The sequence below is a fragment of the Mirounga leonina genome, unplaced genomic scaffold, assembly GCF_011800145.1.
Source record: "Mirounga leonina isolate KUSES-001 unplaced genomic scaffold, KU_Mleo_1.0 Mir_224, whole genome shotgun sequence".
NCBI classification, from domain to species: Eukaryota; Metazoa; Chordata; class Mammalia; order Carnivora; family Phocidae; genus Mirounga; species Mirounga leonina.
The window spans coordinates 18715938-18731963 of NW_023270615.1; the positions used below are offsets into that span (position 1 = coordinate 18715938).

The 16026-nt window shown below is 62.7% G+C and overlaps 1 protein-coding gene across 1 annotated transcript in view; it reads left to right on the forward strand.

Annotated features, from left to right (window-relative positions):
* SEMA4D (semaphorin 4D) overlaps positions 1-16026 on the forward strand; it is an 89867-nt gene that overhangs the window by 67077 nt on the left and 6764 nt on the right. The window contains exons 5-15 of the mRNA XM_035028977.1: positions 3387-3732; positions 5129-5274; positions 7361-7423; positions 8854-8952; positions 11377-11470; positions 12034-12147; positions 12737-12888; positions 13626-13801; positions 13883-14039; positions 14525-14747; positions 15353-15468. Coding sequence (XP_034884868.1) covers positions 3387-3732; positions 5129-5274; positions 7361-7423; positions 8854-8952; positions 11377-11470; positions 12034-12147; positions 12737-12888; positions 13626-13801; positions 13883-14039; positions 14525-14747; positions 15353-15468 — 1686 coding nt within the window. The remainder of the gene's footprint in view (positions 1-3386; positions 3733-5128; positions 5275-7360; positions 7424-8853; positions 8953-11376; positions 11471-12033; positions 12148-12736; positions 12889-13625; positions 13802-13882; positions 14040-14524; positions 14748-15352; positions 15469-16026) is intronic.

A 16026-nucleotide genomic window follows, 5' to 3' on the forward strand; every position in this document is an offset into this window, starting at 1 on the left:
GGGGACCCGAGCAGGCATTCGGTGTTGCCGTTGGGCCCTTGCAAACCAAACTCGGCTCCAAGGTGATACTTGGCAGGGGGGTGGGGGAGGTAATGAAACGGGCCAGTGGGGCTCGAATCTGCAGCCAGCAGGTGCCCTGGGCTGTGAGCTCACTCACGCATTCCAGAAACCCACAGTTGAGTGGGAGCCCAGAGCGGAGAGGCCTGCAGATCAGTCACAGGGAGGGAACGTCTTCTCGGGTAAACTGGCGAGACTGTGTCGTGGGGTTTACATACCTCATCTCCAGAACAGACGTATTTGGAAGTGTTCTGAATGGCACTGACAGGCAGCCTTGTAGACGGGCCGTGCTCTGTGCGTCCAGATGTGGCCTGGACAGAAAGGTGGAGGGGGCGTGAGATGGGAGAGGCTGCAAGGGAGGTGAACCGCAGCCGTGCACGCTGGTTTAATCCAAGAGAGAGAGACGTTTCACGTGGGCAAATGATGTGCTCTGATTTACATCGAAAACCTTACTCTGGCCACTGCCTCTGTTTAGTAAATGTACTTAACATAGGGAGGTATCTGTTTGGAATTATATCTGACTGCTGGTAATAAAAACCTGAAAAACAGTAGTTTAAGGAGATTACTGGCTTATGTAGCAGGTCTAGGGGCAAGCAGAAGAAAGCAGGTGTCAGGTCTCCAGTATGTTGGGAGGGCCCCCAGTGGATTTCCGCTTGGCTGTTTGCAGAATGAGACCCTTGTTTTCATGTTCACAAGGTGGCACCCAGAGCTCCAGCCATCAAATATGAGTTCCAGGCACCAGAGGAAAGACTGAAGGCAAAACTGCAAACACTAGCTGAGTCAGCCTTAAGAGCCTTCCTGGAACTCCCACCTAATAACTCCTGTTGGCAGTTCTCTGGCTGGAGCCGCCACCCAGAAGCTGGGGGCCGCAGTTAGCTGGCTGCACCGCCATCCTGGGTAAAACCGAGATGCTGTTAGTAAGAGTGGAGGGACGTGGGTGCCGGGACAGGAAGTGGGTAATCTCTGCCACAGGCGGCGAGAACGGAAGCAGGGTGAGGGGTGGGCAGCGGTGGAGGGGTCAGGATGGGGGTGGGCGCTGTGCAGCCTGGAGCAGGGGTGGAGATGGCCCCCGGGGGGGGGCACCCGGCACCCCTGAGCTGTCAGCATCGCCCGCGCACACAGCCCGTCCCCGGGGCCTCGGTGTCCTGCAGCTGTGGAGGATTTCTGCGGGAGGGCTTAGTGCTCGCTGGGCGCCGTGGGGCTGCTTCACCAGGGGGCACACGGGCACCCAGCGCAGTTGGCGCCCTCCCCTGGCTGGGCTCCCGGAGCCACCTCGTGCCCCATTCCCGCGCTGTGGGCGGGAGAGCGGGGTCTCCTGCGCGGCCCCGCGCGGGGAGCCCTCCGAGCCGACTGCCTGGAGAGTGAGCACTCGGTGAGCTCACTCCGTCCCTCCCGGTCTCGCTTCCCGGTGCATCTGCTTCTGCATTTAGCGTCCAGTCCCGCCCCCGCTGTGGTGCCGAGCGTCTGGGCTGGCCGTCCCCGTGGGTCCCCAGCACAGTACCCGGCTTGCAGACCGGGGCCGGTTCTGTAAATGGTCGTGTTGGCGCCCGGCCGTGCTCGTCCCTTCACGCATTTCTGGGGCTGCTTTGCGCCCCCCGGTGGACTTGAGTACCTGGGACAGAGACCGCACAACTCAAACCTGAAAAGAATGCCCATCTGATGGCCGTTCGTGGAGCAAGGTGCTGGCCCCGGGCAGGTGACCAGTCCCCGGAGAGAGGCACTCCCCGGCTTCACGGCCACAGAGTGGCGTTGGGATGAGGACAGACGCCGGGTGAACAGACCTGGCCGGCACACCTTCGGCAGGGAGGGGAAGGGCAGAGTGGTGCCCCAACAAGAAAGGGGGGTGAGGAGCTGAGGCCTGGCCGTGCCCACATCTCAGCCCTCCCCCGGGCCCCCCCCCCCGAGTACTTTCTTTACCAAGTGGAGTGGGGCAGATGTGGTGCCCTGGGCACGGACGTAACAGACAAAGGTACGACGAGGAAGGCCCCGTTAAGTCCACAGTGATGCCGAGGGCAAGCCATGCCACGTCCTGGGCTTTAGGGCCAGACAGGGATTCCAGGGGCATGAGAGGTGACCTCCTGGGCAGGATGAGGAGGCAGCCCAGGAGGGCTTCCTGGAGGTAGTGGCTTGGCTAGGTGAACAGAAAGTCAAAACTTCCCCTCAAACCCTCTTGGGAGGTTTGGTTTGGGCTGAGGTGCCAGGAAGCAGCAGGGGCTGGTATATGGTCGGTTGTGGGGGCCCTGCGGAGGCTGAGCAGGAGGGAACTCTTGGGGGGTATGGAGCTGGCTGCCCCTTGGACGTCCCTGGGGGGGGGGGGGGGGGGGGGGGGGGGGAAGGCTCCAGAGAGGGGCCCAGGGGCCTGTTGGCCTGAGAGACTTGCAGGTGGGTTGACTTGATGGGATGGAAGGAAGAGAAGGTGGTGAGCAGGGTCCTCTCTGAGGGCGGGAGGCAGGCTGCTCCACTATTTTGCAGAAGAGGAAACCTGGGGTGGGGGCGGGCAGTGGATCTCATGTGGGGCCTCCCTGGGGGCAGCATGTCTGGGAAGGATGAGGGTCCTACCTCTGCTCCCACAGCTGTTTGGTTACAGCCCCATCCTGAGAAGCCAGAAGAAATTCATGTCACAGTCCCACTGGGTCCTGGCGGGGCCCTGCCTCAGCGGTCTGCAGCGAGGCTGTCCTGCCCCCACTGCAGGGCACCCTGCGGATGGCGTGTGGGGCAGAGCGTGGGGGCTGGGAGACCTGCAGACCCCCAGCCCACACCCTCTGTCCTTCCAACGAGCTGCTCCCCAGGGACCCCGAGAGCCTCTGACGGCGCTTTCTGTGGCCCAGCGACTTCTCGGGTGCGGCTGGGGGCGCAGGGCGTTGGGGGTGGCCCTGTCTGCGGCAGGAGGTCAGCCGTCCTGCACGGCAAGGTCGTGTGAGTATGTGTGCATGTGCGTGCTCCCACACGTGTGGTGTAAGCACACATGCACACGGCTCAGCCTGCACGTGGCGCTCTTGGTCTTTCGCCCCGGCTGACCTCCCTGACAGGCATTACGGGAGCTGGGAAGCCAGGGTCTGCGGGGGATCCGGGTCCCTGCTTTGCACCTTTGCAAAGGTCCACTGCGGGCCACGAGTGCCCGGCAAGGGGGGAGGTGGGCGGCCGTCCCAGCCTGGGTTCCCACGTCTGCCCTGGAACTCCGCTCTTAGTGACTGGGTCGCAGCGTCAGCATGGGGCTGCGCCCCCACCACCCCCCGCCCCTGCGCAGACAGAGCCCGGGGCACAGCGCGGAATAGAAAGCGGGTGTTACTACACGCATCCTGACCTGTAACCTTTGTTCTCACTTCCAGAATTTCTTTGCGAAGCCAAAAGGAAGCACACAGTTTAAGAACCCGGTGGCCTTCCACGTTGGCGGTGGTGACCTCGCCCGGCGCCTGGGAAATGCGGGTCCTCAGGGTTTGCACCGCCCACCAGCTCCGGGCTCTGCCGCCGGTCACAGCCCCCAGGCTCTGAGCAGCGTCCGCCGGGACACCCGCCGCGGCCCCCAGGCCGAGCGTTTGCTGCCCGAGCCCCCTGTGCGGCGCCCACGCGTGAGGATGCGTGCCCCTGTCGGGGGGCTGCTTGCTGCCCTCGCCATGCTGTTTGGGATGGCGGTGGCGTTTGCACCCAAACCCAGGATCACCTGGGAGCACAGAGGTACGGGGCAGCCCTGCTGTCGCAGTCGACGCATGGGCTCCACTGTGCGCGCTGGGTCTGCTCTCCGGCCCCCTGCGGGCGGGCAGGTGCCTGGGTGACACGAACACTTGCCCGGCATGTTCAGGGGCTGCCAGTTAGGTTTCTAAAGCCGGGGCCACCGGAGAGCCTGAGGATGTGTGGTGCGCTCCCTGGGCACGAACCTCTCTAAATGCCCTGTTTGAGGACATTTATTTTATTTTATTTTTTTTAATTTATTCATGAGAGTCAGAGAGAGAGAGAGAGAGAGAGAGAGAGAGAGAGGCAAAGGCAGAGGGAGAAGCAGGCTCCCCGCCAAGCAAAGAGTCTGATGTGGGGCTCGATCCCAGGACCCTGGGATCATGACCTGAGCCGAAGGCAGACGCTTAACCATCTGAGCCACCCAGGCGCCCCTGTTTGAGGACATGTAATGACAGGCGGCCAGGCTTCCCGCCAAGGGCTCTCATTTGCCATCTGTAGTTTCTGTCCGTTTCCCCTGCTGGGAGCTGTGTCCTGAGACCCCTGGGCTCCCCGGCGAGTGGAGCGAGGGCTGCGCGCAGGGCTGAGCCGTCTTGTGCAGTGTCCCTGGCCGTGTGCGTGCCGGGACAGCCTTCGTCCGCGCGCCTGTCTCCAGCTTGGGAAAATCCAGACAGCAGAATGTGTGGACACCTAGTCCTTACGTGAAACCAGTGGTCCATGAAATCCAAGTTCAGACCGCTCGTGCTGATGCTGGGACGGTCAGGCCTTGAGAAACTGTGCCAGTCCGTTCATGTCACTGCCGATTGTCCCGATTCTCGTTGTCCTGCTTGTCCATGCGATTTCCTCATAAGAGAGGAAACATCAGTGTTTCTCTCATTTATAAGCTCGTGGTGCTTCTCCCTGAAAAATGCTTCAGTTAAGGGATATATTTACTGAACTAGATTTTTTTAAAGCTGTTGAGCTACATCATGTTTTTTTTCCTGAATAAGAAAAGCTTAGTTACATTCTTCATGTACTTAATCTGTGTTAAGATTAAACACAAGTACACGAGAGCGCGGGAAGCACAGTGGTCAGCAGCCTGGGGTTGCCTGGGAGGTCACATGCGTGGAGGCCACGCTCGCTCCTGGGAGGGCACACTCCTCGGAGGCCACGTTGAGTGCAGGGTTTGGAACTCCGCTGGAGGAACAAGAAAGGGCCCCGGGCCCCAGCACTGGCCGAGCACAGTGGCTCGGGGGCCTTGCAGGGTCGCACGCTCGTAGCGACTGTCTGAGCGGGTCTGCGTGCTGGCCTCGGGCAGGGGATCCACGCACAGCCCTGGCGACATGACGGTGTGTTACAGCAGGACGGGGTGCTCGGTGTGTCCAGGCTGGGAAATGCCTGATGTTGCCTCTTGCCTCCGCAGAGGTGCACCTGGAGAAGTTTCACGAGCCGGGCATCTTCAACTACTCGGTGTTGCTGCTCAGCGAAGACAAGACCACCCTGTATGTGGGTGCCCGGGAAGCCGTGTTTGCCCTGAGGGCGCACAACATCTCCGTGAAGCAGCACGAGGTAAGGCGTGGGCTCGCTCTCGACTGCCGTGTGGGCCGCGGACCTTCCCGGCGTCTCTCCTCCAGTCTGCACTGGTCACCACCCCTCCTGGGGCATCGGGCGCTTTCCTGGCCGCGCAGCCTGCTCACGCCGTGGCCGGCCCCACCGCCATCCTGCACGCCGGGCCAGCAGCCTCCCGCCCACCAGCAAGCAAGGGGCCCGTCACCCCGAAGCCGCCTTCCCACCCTGCTTCCGAGCAGCTCCGTCCTCCCATGCTGGCCACTCACCAGGGGCCTCTGTCCTTTCCTCTTGAATTTTTTATCTTTTCATTATGGAGAATCTCGAGCGCACACAAGTCGAGGGAGTGGTGCCGAGGAGACCTGTGCCCCCGTCGGCTCCTGCAGCCCGGGGTCACCCTCCTCCGCCCACGTCCTGGTGCTCCGTTGTCTCTGGGGGCTTCGAAGCAAGTCCCAAACACGCTCTTCATCCGTGAGGGGTTCCCTGGGTGTCCCCTTCCTCAGGGAAAGGGCTCCTTTGTGTCAGAATAACCAAAACACCACAATCACATCCAAAAACTGTCATCAAATAGTTGGTGTTCCGATTCCATGGACTGTCATAAATGACGTGAATCCGGTTGAAATCAGGCCATCCATGGAGCCGCGCACTCTGCCCGGCAAGTGTCCATGTCCCGCCACCGCCCTGGCCCCTCGCTGGGAACGCTGCCACTCCCGCGTCCTCGGTGACGGACAGGCCCCTCCGCCGAGGCAGGTCCCATAGTGCAGCCCCAGCTGCGTCCGGGACTCCCCAGCTCGGCCTCTCCTCCACGTGGGAGCAGGAAGCCGCCAGCAAGCGGGTTCATGTCCCCCGGGGCCAGTTCCTTTGGAAGTCGGGGGGTCAGCACCTGGAATCTTGGCCTTCGTTTGCCTGTTTTTAATGAGCTCCTTCTCTCAGGGAGGTAGTGGTGGTCCGATTATTCGGATTTTCAGAATGACCTCGGGGTCGCGAATCGGAGTGTCGGAAGCTCCGTCGCCGCCCGAGCCGTGCCTGGTGCTCAGCCAGTCCCTTCCCGGCCGGTGGCAGCCTCTCGACCGCTGGGTCCTCAGACATGAGCCCAGGGGTTGGGGTTGGCTTTTTGCTCTCTGCTGCTGCGTGCCACGTCCCCTCGGGGCCCAGTGAGCACGGCCAGGGGCCCGTCTGCATTCATGCTCCCGTGGCCTTACGTGTTTTGTGTAGACGGAGATGAAATCGCTGGCATTTTGCTTTCTGAGGGAAGCTGCCTTCGGCCGCGGGACGTGGTTGTGCTTTTGTGTGTTCTGAGGATGACTTCGGTCTCTGGAAACGCACCGCTGGTGATGCGTGTGCCGGTCAGGCCTTGCAAGGAGCGAGTGCGTGCAGGATGCTTAGCATGGGACCGCGTGCACGGGGCATCGCCTGCCGCCGTGGAGAAGCTCCGGGCGCTTCCCGAGCTCTGGGCTCCGGCGGCTGGCTCCGGTTGTCGGGGCGCCCATCGTGGGTCATCACACGCGGAGACCGGGCATCCTGGGGAAGGCGAGGCAGCAGTCGGGGGGCTGTTTGCGGTGTGGCCTGTGGCTTCCGGTCCTCTGGAGGGCAGGGCTGAGGCCCCCGCGGGCTGCCCCGTTCTGATCGCACATCACGGGGCGTGAAGGCAGCAGAAGCACAGGTCGTGGAGGACGCGTGGGGGGGGAGCAGAAAACTGAAAGGAGCCTGGTCCTGCTGTCCACGGACGGTCGCAGGAACCCACGTGGCCATTTGAGGGTACCTGTGGTCTAGCGGGTTGATAATCGAAAACCTCGCTGCTAGCACTCTAGCATTGGCTGCTGGTTTTGCAGCCAACCACGGGAATCCAGGAGGCCAGGCGCCGCTGGCTTCGGTGGGGGTCTCGGGCGGAATGTTCTAGAAGCCCCAGTTGCTCGGGACCTCGACGTCCTCTGGCTGAGCCTGGCTTTGCAGTCCCACTTCGACTGTCGGGGGGGAGTATCCGTGCCCCATGGGGCACCGTGTGCTTTGTAAACCGTGCATTTTAACGCCGGCATCCCCTTTTGAACGGGGAACATGCACTGAAACGGACTCTCATTTCTCCTAACAGGCATACTGGAGGGTCTCAGAAGATAAAAAAGCAAAATGTGCCGAAAAAGGGAAGTCAAGACAGGTAATTTCTGGTCTCAGAACCCCCTGGTGACATGGTCACAACCGTCCTGGGGTTGTCCTCTGTGCCCAAATGCTGAGGCGGGGTCTCTTAACGCAGGAGCCTGCGGCGGGGTGGGGGGCTCTTGAAAAACACTCTGGTAAAGGTTAACTTAGTTGAATTTATTCAGATGGGCTCAAACTTGATAGAGAAAATCATTTCTGGTGCCTGTTAGCTAAAAGTGTGAAATGCAGGGTTCAGGCCTCCCCAGCACCCCAACAGCCTGGAGGGGTTGCTGTCGGATTTCTGAATTTGGGGCAGCGATCGTCCCTGGAGAATCTGCTCCTTCTCCAGGGGATACTGGGCACCTCGGCATGCTTGCCATGCGGGCAGTGCTGGCCTGAGGTTCCGCCTCCCCCCCAGGGCTCAGGTTACCCCACCACTGGCTGGGCGCCCTGCCCCAGTCGGGTGCCCGGCCCGTGTCTGAGTCTGCCAGTGTAAGAGCCCCATCTTCCTTGGTATTAGGGCAGGACAGCTGAGTTAAGGTAGATTTTAGCTGTTGGTTAATTTCAAAATCATTAAAATGAAAAAAATGTTTTTGCTGAACTTTTTTTTTTTTAGCAAAATGTTAAACATTTTTGCTGAAATCACTAGATCCGAAGTTGCTTTAGGAAATGGGAAAATGCAGGCTTTGTGTGGTAATCACTGGTGTTGCAGGGAGTTGTCTGAGAGCTAAATTAGGCCGAGTGCTCGCGTAGCCCCACGTGGACAAGGGTCCCTCCCGGCTCACATGGGGAGGATGAGTTACTGCCAACCAGTTAGAAACAATCCTGGGGGGGAGAAGAACAGAAAAACCTTCCCTGAGCAGAGATAATTTCAGACAACAGCACGTATAATCCCAGTACGCTCATTTCAGCCTAAAATAGCGTGTTCTTTGGTGGCGTCTGGTTTTCTCGTGTGCGCACAGCCTCAGGCCCCCCCCTCGCCCAGCCTGTCCCCGGAGAAGCACTGTTTCCAGCCCCGCACCCTGGGGCGGGCGGGGTGGGGTCCCTGGGGACGAGGACGGCAGGCGGGATGCCGCGCACCGGCCGCCTCAAGGCACGTGCCGAGTGTCGAGGGAGAGTAAACGCGTCCCTTCGGTGGCGGGCGTCCAGGAAGGTGAGGTCAGCGCGGCTTTGCTGAGGGTGCACTAGTGACCGGGGGTGGGGGGTGAGGTCCTGGCCCCTGACAGCCGGCCTGTGGACGCTGCAGACGGAGGTTTGTCCTGGGCGGGGGGAGGCTGGCTCCGGGACCTGCCCCACCGCCCGGGCAGGGCCACGCGAGCACGTGACACGGGGGCCAGCCGAGGTGCTGGTGGGGTGGCAGGGAGGCACGGTGGGGGCCCTGAAGTTCGGGTAGCGGAGGGCGTCCAGCGGGAGCCGGCCGGCGGCTGATGGCGCGTCCCTCCCTTGCAGACTGAATGTCTCAACTACATCCGCGTGCTGCAGCCGCTCAGCGCCCACGCCCTCTACGTGTGCGGAACCAACGCGTTCCAGCCGTCCTGTGACCACCTGGTAAGGCCGGCACCCCCTCCAGGGCAGCATCGGGGCTCCCCACTCGGCAGGGCAGTAGGGTTTTCTAACGGCCGGCGGCAGGGGCGCCTCGGGATGCCGCGGGCCACTCGCCGGGCTCCCGGAAGCCCAGTGTCGCCGGGGGCACGACAGGGCAGGACTCGGGGCCAGTGGCCCACGGCGCGGAGCCAGCAGTGGGGGGACCTTCTGGGACGTGGGCTGTTGACACACACAGCAGCAGCATGCCGTGGTCCGGCCTCCCGCGTCCTTCTTGCCACGTTGTGTGTTTGTGGGAGGCCTGATGGACGAGTCAGGGCTCTGCTCCTGCTGGCGCATTGTGGGCTCACCTGTGCTATGGGCTGAGTGTTGGTGTCCCCCAAATCCACGTGGGGAAGCCCTAGGCCCCCCATGCATTGGTGTTCGGAGATGGGGCCTGTGAGCTCTCTCCAAACGAGAGGACGGGGGGCTGCCTGCCGGCCAGGGAACGGGCCCTCACCACACTCCGACCAGCCGGTACCCGAGCTCCAGAGCTGGAAGGAGTGGGCGCGAGGGCTGGAGGCCACCTGTCTGCACTGCTTTACGGCAGCCCGGCCTTGTGGGGACGCCGCGGCCACTGCTGGGCTTGGGGCCTCACCACGTGGTCTGGTGCTGGAACGTACGCCCTCGAGGGGCAGCGGCCGGTGTGCGAGCAGCTCCCTTCCAACCCGCATCGGTCCTCCTGGCCCCGGCCTGCCTTGTGCTGCATGAGGGTCTTTGCAGAGGGGCCCCCACCCTGTCCTCCCAGCCCCTTGCCGACAGGGAGCTGCAAGGACGGAGCACGGTGGACGGCAGTGTCTTGCTGGGAGAAGCTCCTTTTGCTCAGGCACCTGTGGAACCATGTAGAACGGCCACAGAGAGAGGAGACAAGTGTGCACCTGTGGATTGACAAGCCCATCTTCCAGTGACCGCCCCTGACTTAGTACCGGCCGGGGGAGGGGGAAGTGGAAGAGCTTCCTGGGCTGAAACCCCAAAGCAATGGGAATTTAAGGAAGATTCTCCAACCTTGAGTCAGACGTCAGTGACAGCGCTAAGTAGGGGCCAATGAAGGACTTGCCTGGAGAAACCGTGTTCACGCACAGATCCTGGGGCGGGCGCACACGCAGCCTGGTCGACCCGGTGGTCTGGGCCCACGGAGAGGCTTGGCCTCTTTCTGTGTCGGGGAAAAGTGTGCCAGGTCATGTTAGAAACGTCCGCACATCCGGGGATCTGCTGGCTGAGCTCTAGTCAATCGGCTTTGAGCTCTGGGGCGTAGACTCCGATCCCGTGGGCCTGTCAGTTGTTAGGTAAGGGATTCGGGCGTCCCATTTAAATCTGGACCTGTAATTTTTTCCAGTATTTTTAATAAAAACATTGGAGCTGACAGAAAGGCCGATGGCAGGGTTGGGAGCAGGCGTGCTGCCCTGTGACCCGCGGCCCCTGAGGGCTAGGAAGAGCGGCGCTCTCCTGCACGGCCGAGCCAGGCCTGTCGTTCCTGAGAAGATGCGCAGTCGTCCCCATCGACCGCCCTTCTCAGGGCCGACCCCTCGTTCACACGTCCCCCAACCTCCCTAGACCCGTGATCCATTCGCACCCTGGCTTGTAATCCCTGGCCTGACAGGGAGTCTGCCCTCTGAAGGCGGGCCCACGGCCTCTCCGGGCCCGCGAGCACCCCACGTCCGCTCTGCTCCCCTCCCTCCCGGCCGTGCACCCACTCCCCGCGGCCCGCGTGGTGTTCAGCTTCTGCAGGTGGGGAGGGCTGGAGGTGGCGCTGTCATCGGCTGCATCCCGGCTGCTCATCCTTCCCTAGCGTGCGTCCCGCGGACGGGTCTCTTCTCTGACATCCCCTCTCAGCTGTCCTTGCGTGGGCCCTTCCCCGTGTCACCTGTCGTCAAACTCGGCTTCAGCGTCCGTGCACAAAGCTTTCCCGCCCTTTATGCATCGGGGTTTTGGGCTCCCTGGTCTGGCCAGGAGGGACGCCCAAGCCTGAGGTCAGCCCTGCTGTGTGAGTGCAGAATGGGGTGGAATGAGGGGGAGATTCTGCTTTTCTCCAGGCACCTGTTTCTTGGGTGGTCTGGGCCCCACCGCCTCAAATGCCTCCATTTTGGTATGAAATCCCGCACACGGCGTTCGCTTGCTGGCGGAGCGCCTCCCGCCCCAGGTCTGCCCCGACTGCCCTGTGACCCCGGAGCTGCGGGCGTCTTACAGCCAAGTCAGCTGGATCTGCGGCTCCTAGCTCTTGCGCGGCTCTCGAGGTGCCGCGTCCAGCCCTGGGACTCGCGTGGCTGTGTGCACCTGCTCCCACCCCCGCCCCCCCCAGACAGCGCATCTGGGAAATGGTTTAGCACCCAGACGCTGCAAGCATAGAAATTCAGACATTTCCTGATATTCTTTCTTCTCGTTCAATTGCAGAATTTAACATCCTTTAAATTTCTGGGGAGAAGTGAGGATGGCAAGGGCAGGTGCCCCTTTGACCCAGCGCAGAGCTACACGTCCGTCATGGTTGGTGAGTCCTGCCCCCAGGTTAGCGCGCAGCCGGGCTCGGGTCCCTTCCCCGCACGGGGACTCCATCCGCTTCTGTGTTCCCTGTCCTCTCAGAAGGCACGCGGGCCTCTCCGTAGACCCCCATATGACTGTTTGAACTCATTGTGCAAAAAGGTGACCGGCCACTGTCCGGGGCCACAAGTCAGATTTGTGGGAAGGGGTTATTTTAGATTTGTCGTTCGTGCAAATCACGTGCCTCTCGTTCATGCTGTCCACGCTCCTGGAGGGAGGTCCGTGCAGAGCCGCAGCCTCAGGCCGGGAGCCCCGCACACCCACCATTAAGTCTGTCACCTCCCGGGTGCGGGGTCACCTGGTGTTAGCACCCCAGCCCTCGAAAAGCACCTTTCACGTGGAGTGCACGATTGTCCTGGTCTTGGAAATGCAGCAGAAGGCCCGGGAAGCGGCCACGCACGCCCAGGAGCAGGGCCGTGGTCTTTCCCCCTCCTGGGGCGGGGGGGCTCATGCCCAGCTGTGACGGGAGTGCTGCGGCTGACCCCCTTTCCTCTGTCCTCTGGGGTGCTCAAGATGGGGAGCTGTATTCCGGGACATCCTACAACTTTCTGGGAAGCGAGCCCATCATCTCCCGAAACTCGTCCCACAGCCCTCTGAGGACGGAGTATGCGATACCGTGGCTCAACGGTAAGAGGCAGGTGCCCCGCTGCCGTGTTCCTGTGCGGCTCTGAGCCTCCCCGAGGGCCCTCGCATCCCCCCAGCTCGGGGCGGCCCCCACACGGGGAGCTTCCGGAGCGGCCAGGACTCGCAGCCGGCGCCCCAGGCTGGGTCCTTCCCCGCGGAGCCCGTGGTACATCGGGGCCGCCTTGCCCTCCCTGAAGCCGGATGGGGTCCCTGCCCTTCGCGACGTGAGGGCCTGGTGGTGACTCGGGCTGGCCGGGCCACTCCCCTCGGGACAGCGTGTACACAGCGGGGCCCTGCAACTGCTCACACGGGGCTCTCGGGGGCTTGGAAGTCGCGGGGGCTCTGGGGGACCCTGGCTGCTCCTCGCTGTGGGGTGGGCTGGGGCACCTGGGTCTGCGGGCTGGGGGCTCGTGTGAGCACACACGGCGTCTTCGGTGGGTCCCCGGGGACAGGGAGCTGGCTGCCTGTTCTCACAGGCATGGTCTCAGGCACCGTCCGCACCCCGGGCCTGGGGGGGACATGGCGCGCGCCCCCTTCTGCGTCGTGTGCCCCGGGGGTGCGCAGAGGGACGACACACATCTGTCGCTTGCAGAGCCAAGCTTCGTCTTTGCTGACGTGATGCGAGAGCACCCAGACGGCGTGGACGGCGGGGATGACCGCGTCTACTTCTTCTTCACCGAGGTGTCTGTGGAGTACGAGTTTGTCTTCAAGCTGATGGTCCCACGGGTAGCGCGGGTCTGCAAGGTGAGCCAGCCAAGCTTCCTCCAAAATGTCACTTTACCCACTGCTTCATCCTTCCGTGCCGCGGATGGTGTGGACGGCCGCCAGACACTGGGCCTGCCCAGGGGCAGCCTGGGTGGGGGGTCCCCCTGCAGACCCCGGGAGCGTCGGCGCCCCGTGTGGGACCAGCTGTCCGGCCTCAGCAGGCCTGCCTCTGACACATTGTCCCCAGACCTCCCAGGCTATAGAAAGTTTCTGTTCACTGTGTGAGCTCGATTCTGTTGGAATTGGGGTTTTGGCATTCCAACATAAAGGTGGGGGGGTGTTTTTCGTGTCCAAAATAAGTAAGGACGCTTGGAGTCCAACATCTCCCACATCCGGATTTCTGTTTCGGGGCTGTCTCCCGAGCGCGTCACATCCGACGTCCCCTGGGGCCAGCTCACGAAAATGTGTTTGTGGAGGACCTGGCAAAGCCCTTAGAAATGACCGTGTCCTCTGCAAAGAGGACTGAGGCAGATGGAAGCCCTGAGTCCGCGGCTCGCTCACCGGGGTCCGTGGTGTGAGGCTGGCGGGCGTCCGCAGCTGTTGGGCCGGGTGCGAGGCCCGGTGCGTGCGGCCCACCTGTGGCCCCAGCTGCTGCAAGGTGACTTCCAGGAGAGGCCTCTCTGGGTTTTGTGTTCTGATCAGAGACCCCGCCTGGCGTGGGTCGCTCCCGGGTCCCGCCCCCCCCACCACCACCACGCTCTTCCTTCGGGTTTCAGGGGGACCAGGGCGGCCTGCGGACCTTGCAGAAGAAGTGGACGTCCTTCCTGAAGGCCAGGCTGATCTGCTCGCGGCCAGACAGCAACCTCGTTTTCAACGTGCTGCAGGATGTCTTCGTGCTCAGGGCCCAGGGCCTGAAGGAGCCCGTGATCTACGGGGTCTTCACCCCACAGCTGTGAGTGCGCGGGCCGGGGGCCGGGGGGTGGTGTTGGCATGCCCGCCCGCCGGCGCGGTCACGCTGTCCCCTCCTCCCCAGGAACAACGTGGGGCTGTCTGCCGTGTGCGCCTACAACCTGTCCACCATGGAGGCGGTCTTCTCCCAGGGGAAGTACATGCAGAGCACCACGGTGGAGCAGTCCCACACCAAGTGGGTGCGCTACAACGGGGCTGTGCCCACGCCGCGGCCCGGGGCGGTGAGTGGGGCTGGGGGTGGGGTCGGGGAGTGGGGCCGGGCACGTGGCCGGCGCTCAGGCTCGCTCGCCCCAGGACTGGGTCTCATCCCTGGGGTGCCCGTCGGCCGACAGCAGTCAGATCCCTCCACACCTATTCCGAGCTGAAGTGCGTTCGCTCACGCACATCAGGAGCTAGGGACAGACGAAGGACTCCCTCTCCCACTTGACCTTTGTGCTATTTGGAATTGGGCTGTTTTTAGTGATTTAGCAGCATTCTCCCGCAAGAGCTACCAGGCGGTAAGTACTTCGTTTTCAGTTTCAGAAACTTGATACATAACGACTTCATCGTGTCTCGTGGAATTTTACCTCATGGCCTTTCCGATGAGCCCGCCGTGCAGTGGGCTTTGCGCCTCGCGGGGGCCGCGTGGGAAGCGCGTGCGGCGCGCGTGCGGTGGCCGGTGTGGTTGGCCGGTGCGCGCGCTGACGGGGTGCTCTGCTCTCCGCAGTGCATCAACCGCGAGGCGCGGGCCGCCAACTTCTCCAGCTCCCTCAGTCTGCCAGACAAGACCCTGCAGTTCGTCAAAGACCACCCTCTGATGGACAGCTCTGTGACCCCGATAGACAACAGGCCCAGGCTCATCCGAAGCGATGTGAACTACACGCAGATCGTGGTGGACAGGACACAGGCCCTGGACGGGACCCTCTACGACGTCATGTTTGTCGGCACAGGTGGGTGCCGGCCCCGGGCCAGTCGGGCTCATCCTTGCTGCTTTACGGAAGAGCCCCTGGTACTGGCCTCCGAGGTCCGCGGCCACACGGGTCCTGGCCCCCGTCTGGGGGTCCAGGCACGGTGGTTGAGGCTCGCACAGAGGGAGTCCGGGTGGTGCCCATGCAGCCGGCCAAAGGCCTGTCCCGACCTGCCATGGGAGCCCGTCCTGGGAGAGGGCGCCATGGCCGGCCCTGGGGGCTTTCCAGCGAGCTCTGAGCCAGGTGGGGGGCCGGCCCTCACCTGCCCATGGCCCCTCAAAGGACAGCACCCCCGAGGGCCAGTGGGGCCTGGGAGCCAGCTCTCCTGCAACCTGCTCGTACCATCTCTTTGCACCGACCTCCACTGCAGTCAGCAATGGTGTGTTAAGCCGTTTTTCGGAAAACGGTGGTGCTGACCCAGGCCACGAGAGGCCGCAGTGCATTTGCTAGTGGCTTTTCCTTTTCCACCTCCAAAGTGCAGACTGCATCAGTTTCTACGTGTCCTGTCGAGGGAGGGAGCTGAGAGGAAGAACAGGGACTGTCCTGCGTTCCGGGTGCATCCCTGACCTCTAGCTTTGTCCTTGCAGACCGGGGCACCCTGCACAAAGCGGTCAGCCTGGAGAATGAGGCCCACATCATCGAAGAGACGCGGCTCTTCCAGGACCCTGAGCCAGTGCAGACGCTGCTGCTGAATTCCGAGCAGGTAGAGTGGCCAGGCGGGCGGGCGGGCGGGCGGCCTCACATGGCCGTATCACCGGCCGGGCCAGCGCTCACCTGGCTGGTCCAGAGGAGCCAACCTCCAGGCTCTTACAGAAGGTCATGGGAGCCCTGGGCTCTGGGATGGAGGGAAGGCAAGCTGGGGAGATGGAAAGGTGCCGCAGGCCGTCCCCTGCCATCTGTCCCCGCAGCCTGGGGCACGTGCCTCCCCGTTTACAGCTGGGGTGGAGCATGAGGGGCAGAGCAGGCCCGGGCCAGGACCGTGAGCACATGAGGCCGACAAGCCGGTCCTGCCTTAGTTTCCTCATCTGTACCTGGGGGACATCGGACTCTGGGGGTGGCACAGCCCTGCCCTGCGGCTGAAGGCCTCGCTTCTCCGTGTGGGTGTCCTCATGCTGTGAGCCTGAGCCCAAGGGCTCTGTTCCCGTTCCCCTAGCTGCAAGCCTGGCCTCTGCCTGGCCACTGCCTGGACCAGGGCGTAAGGCCTTGTTTGGGGCACCAGGCTCCGCTGTCCCTGCTTTGTAGGGTGTTGCTCGCACGCCGA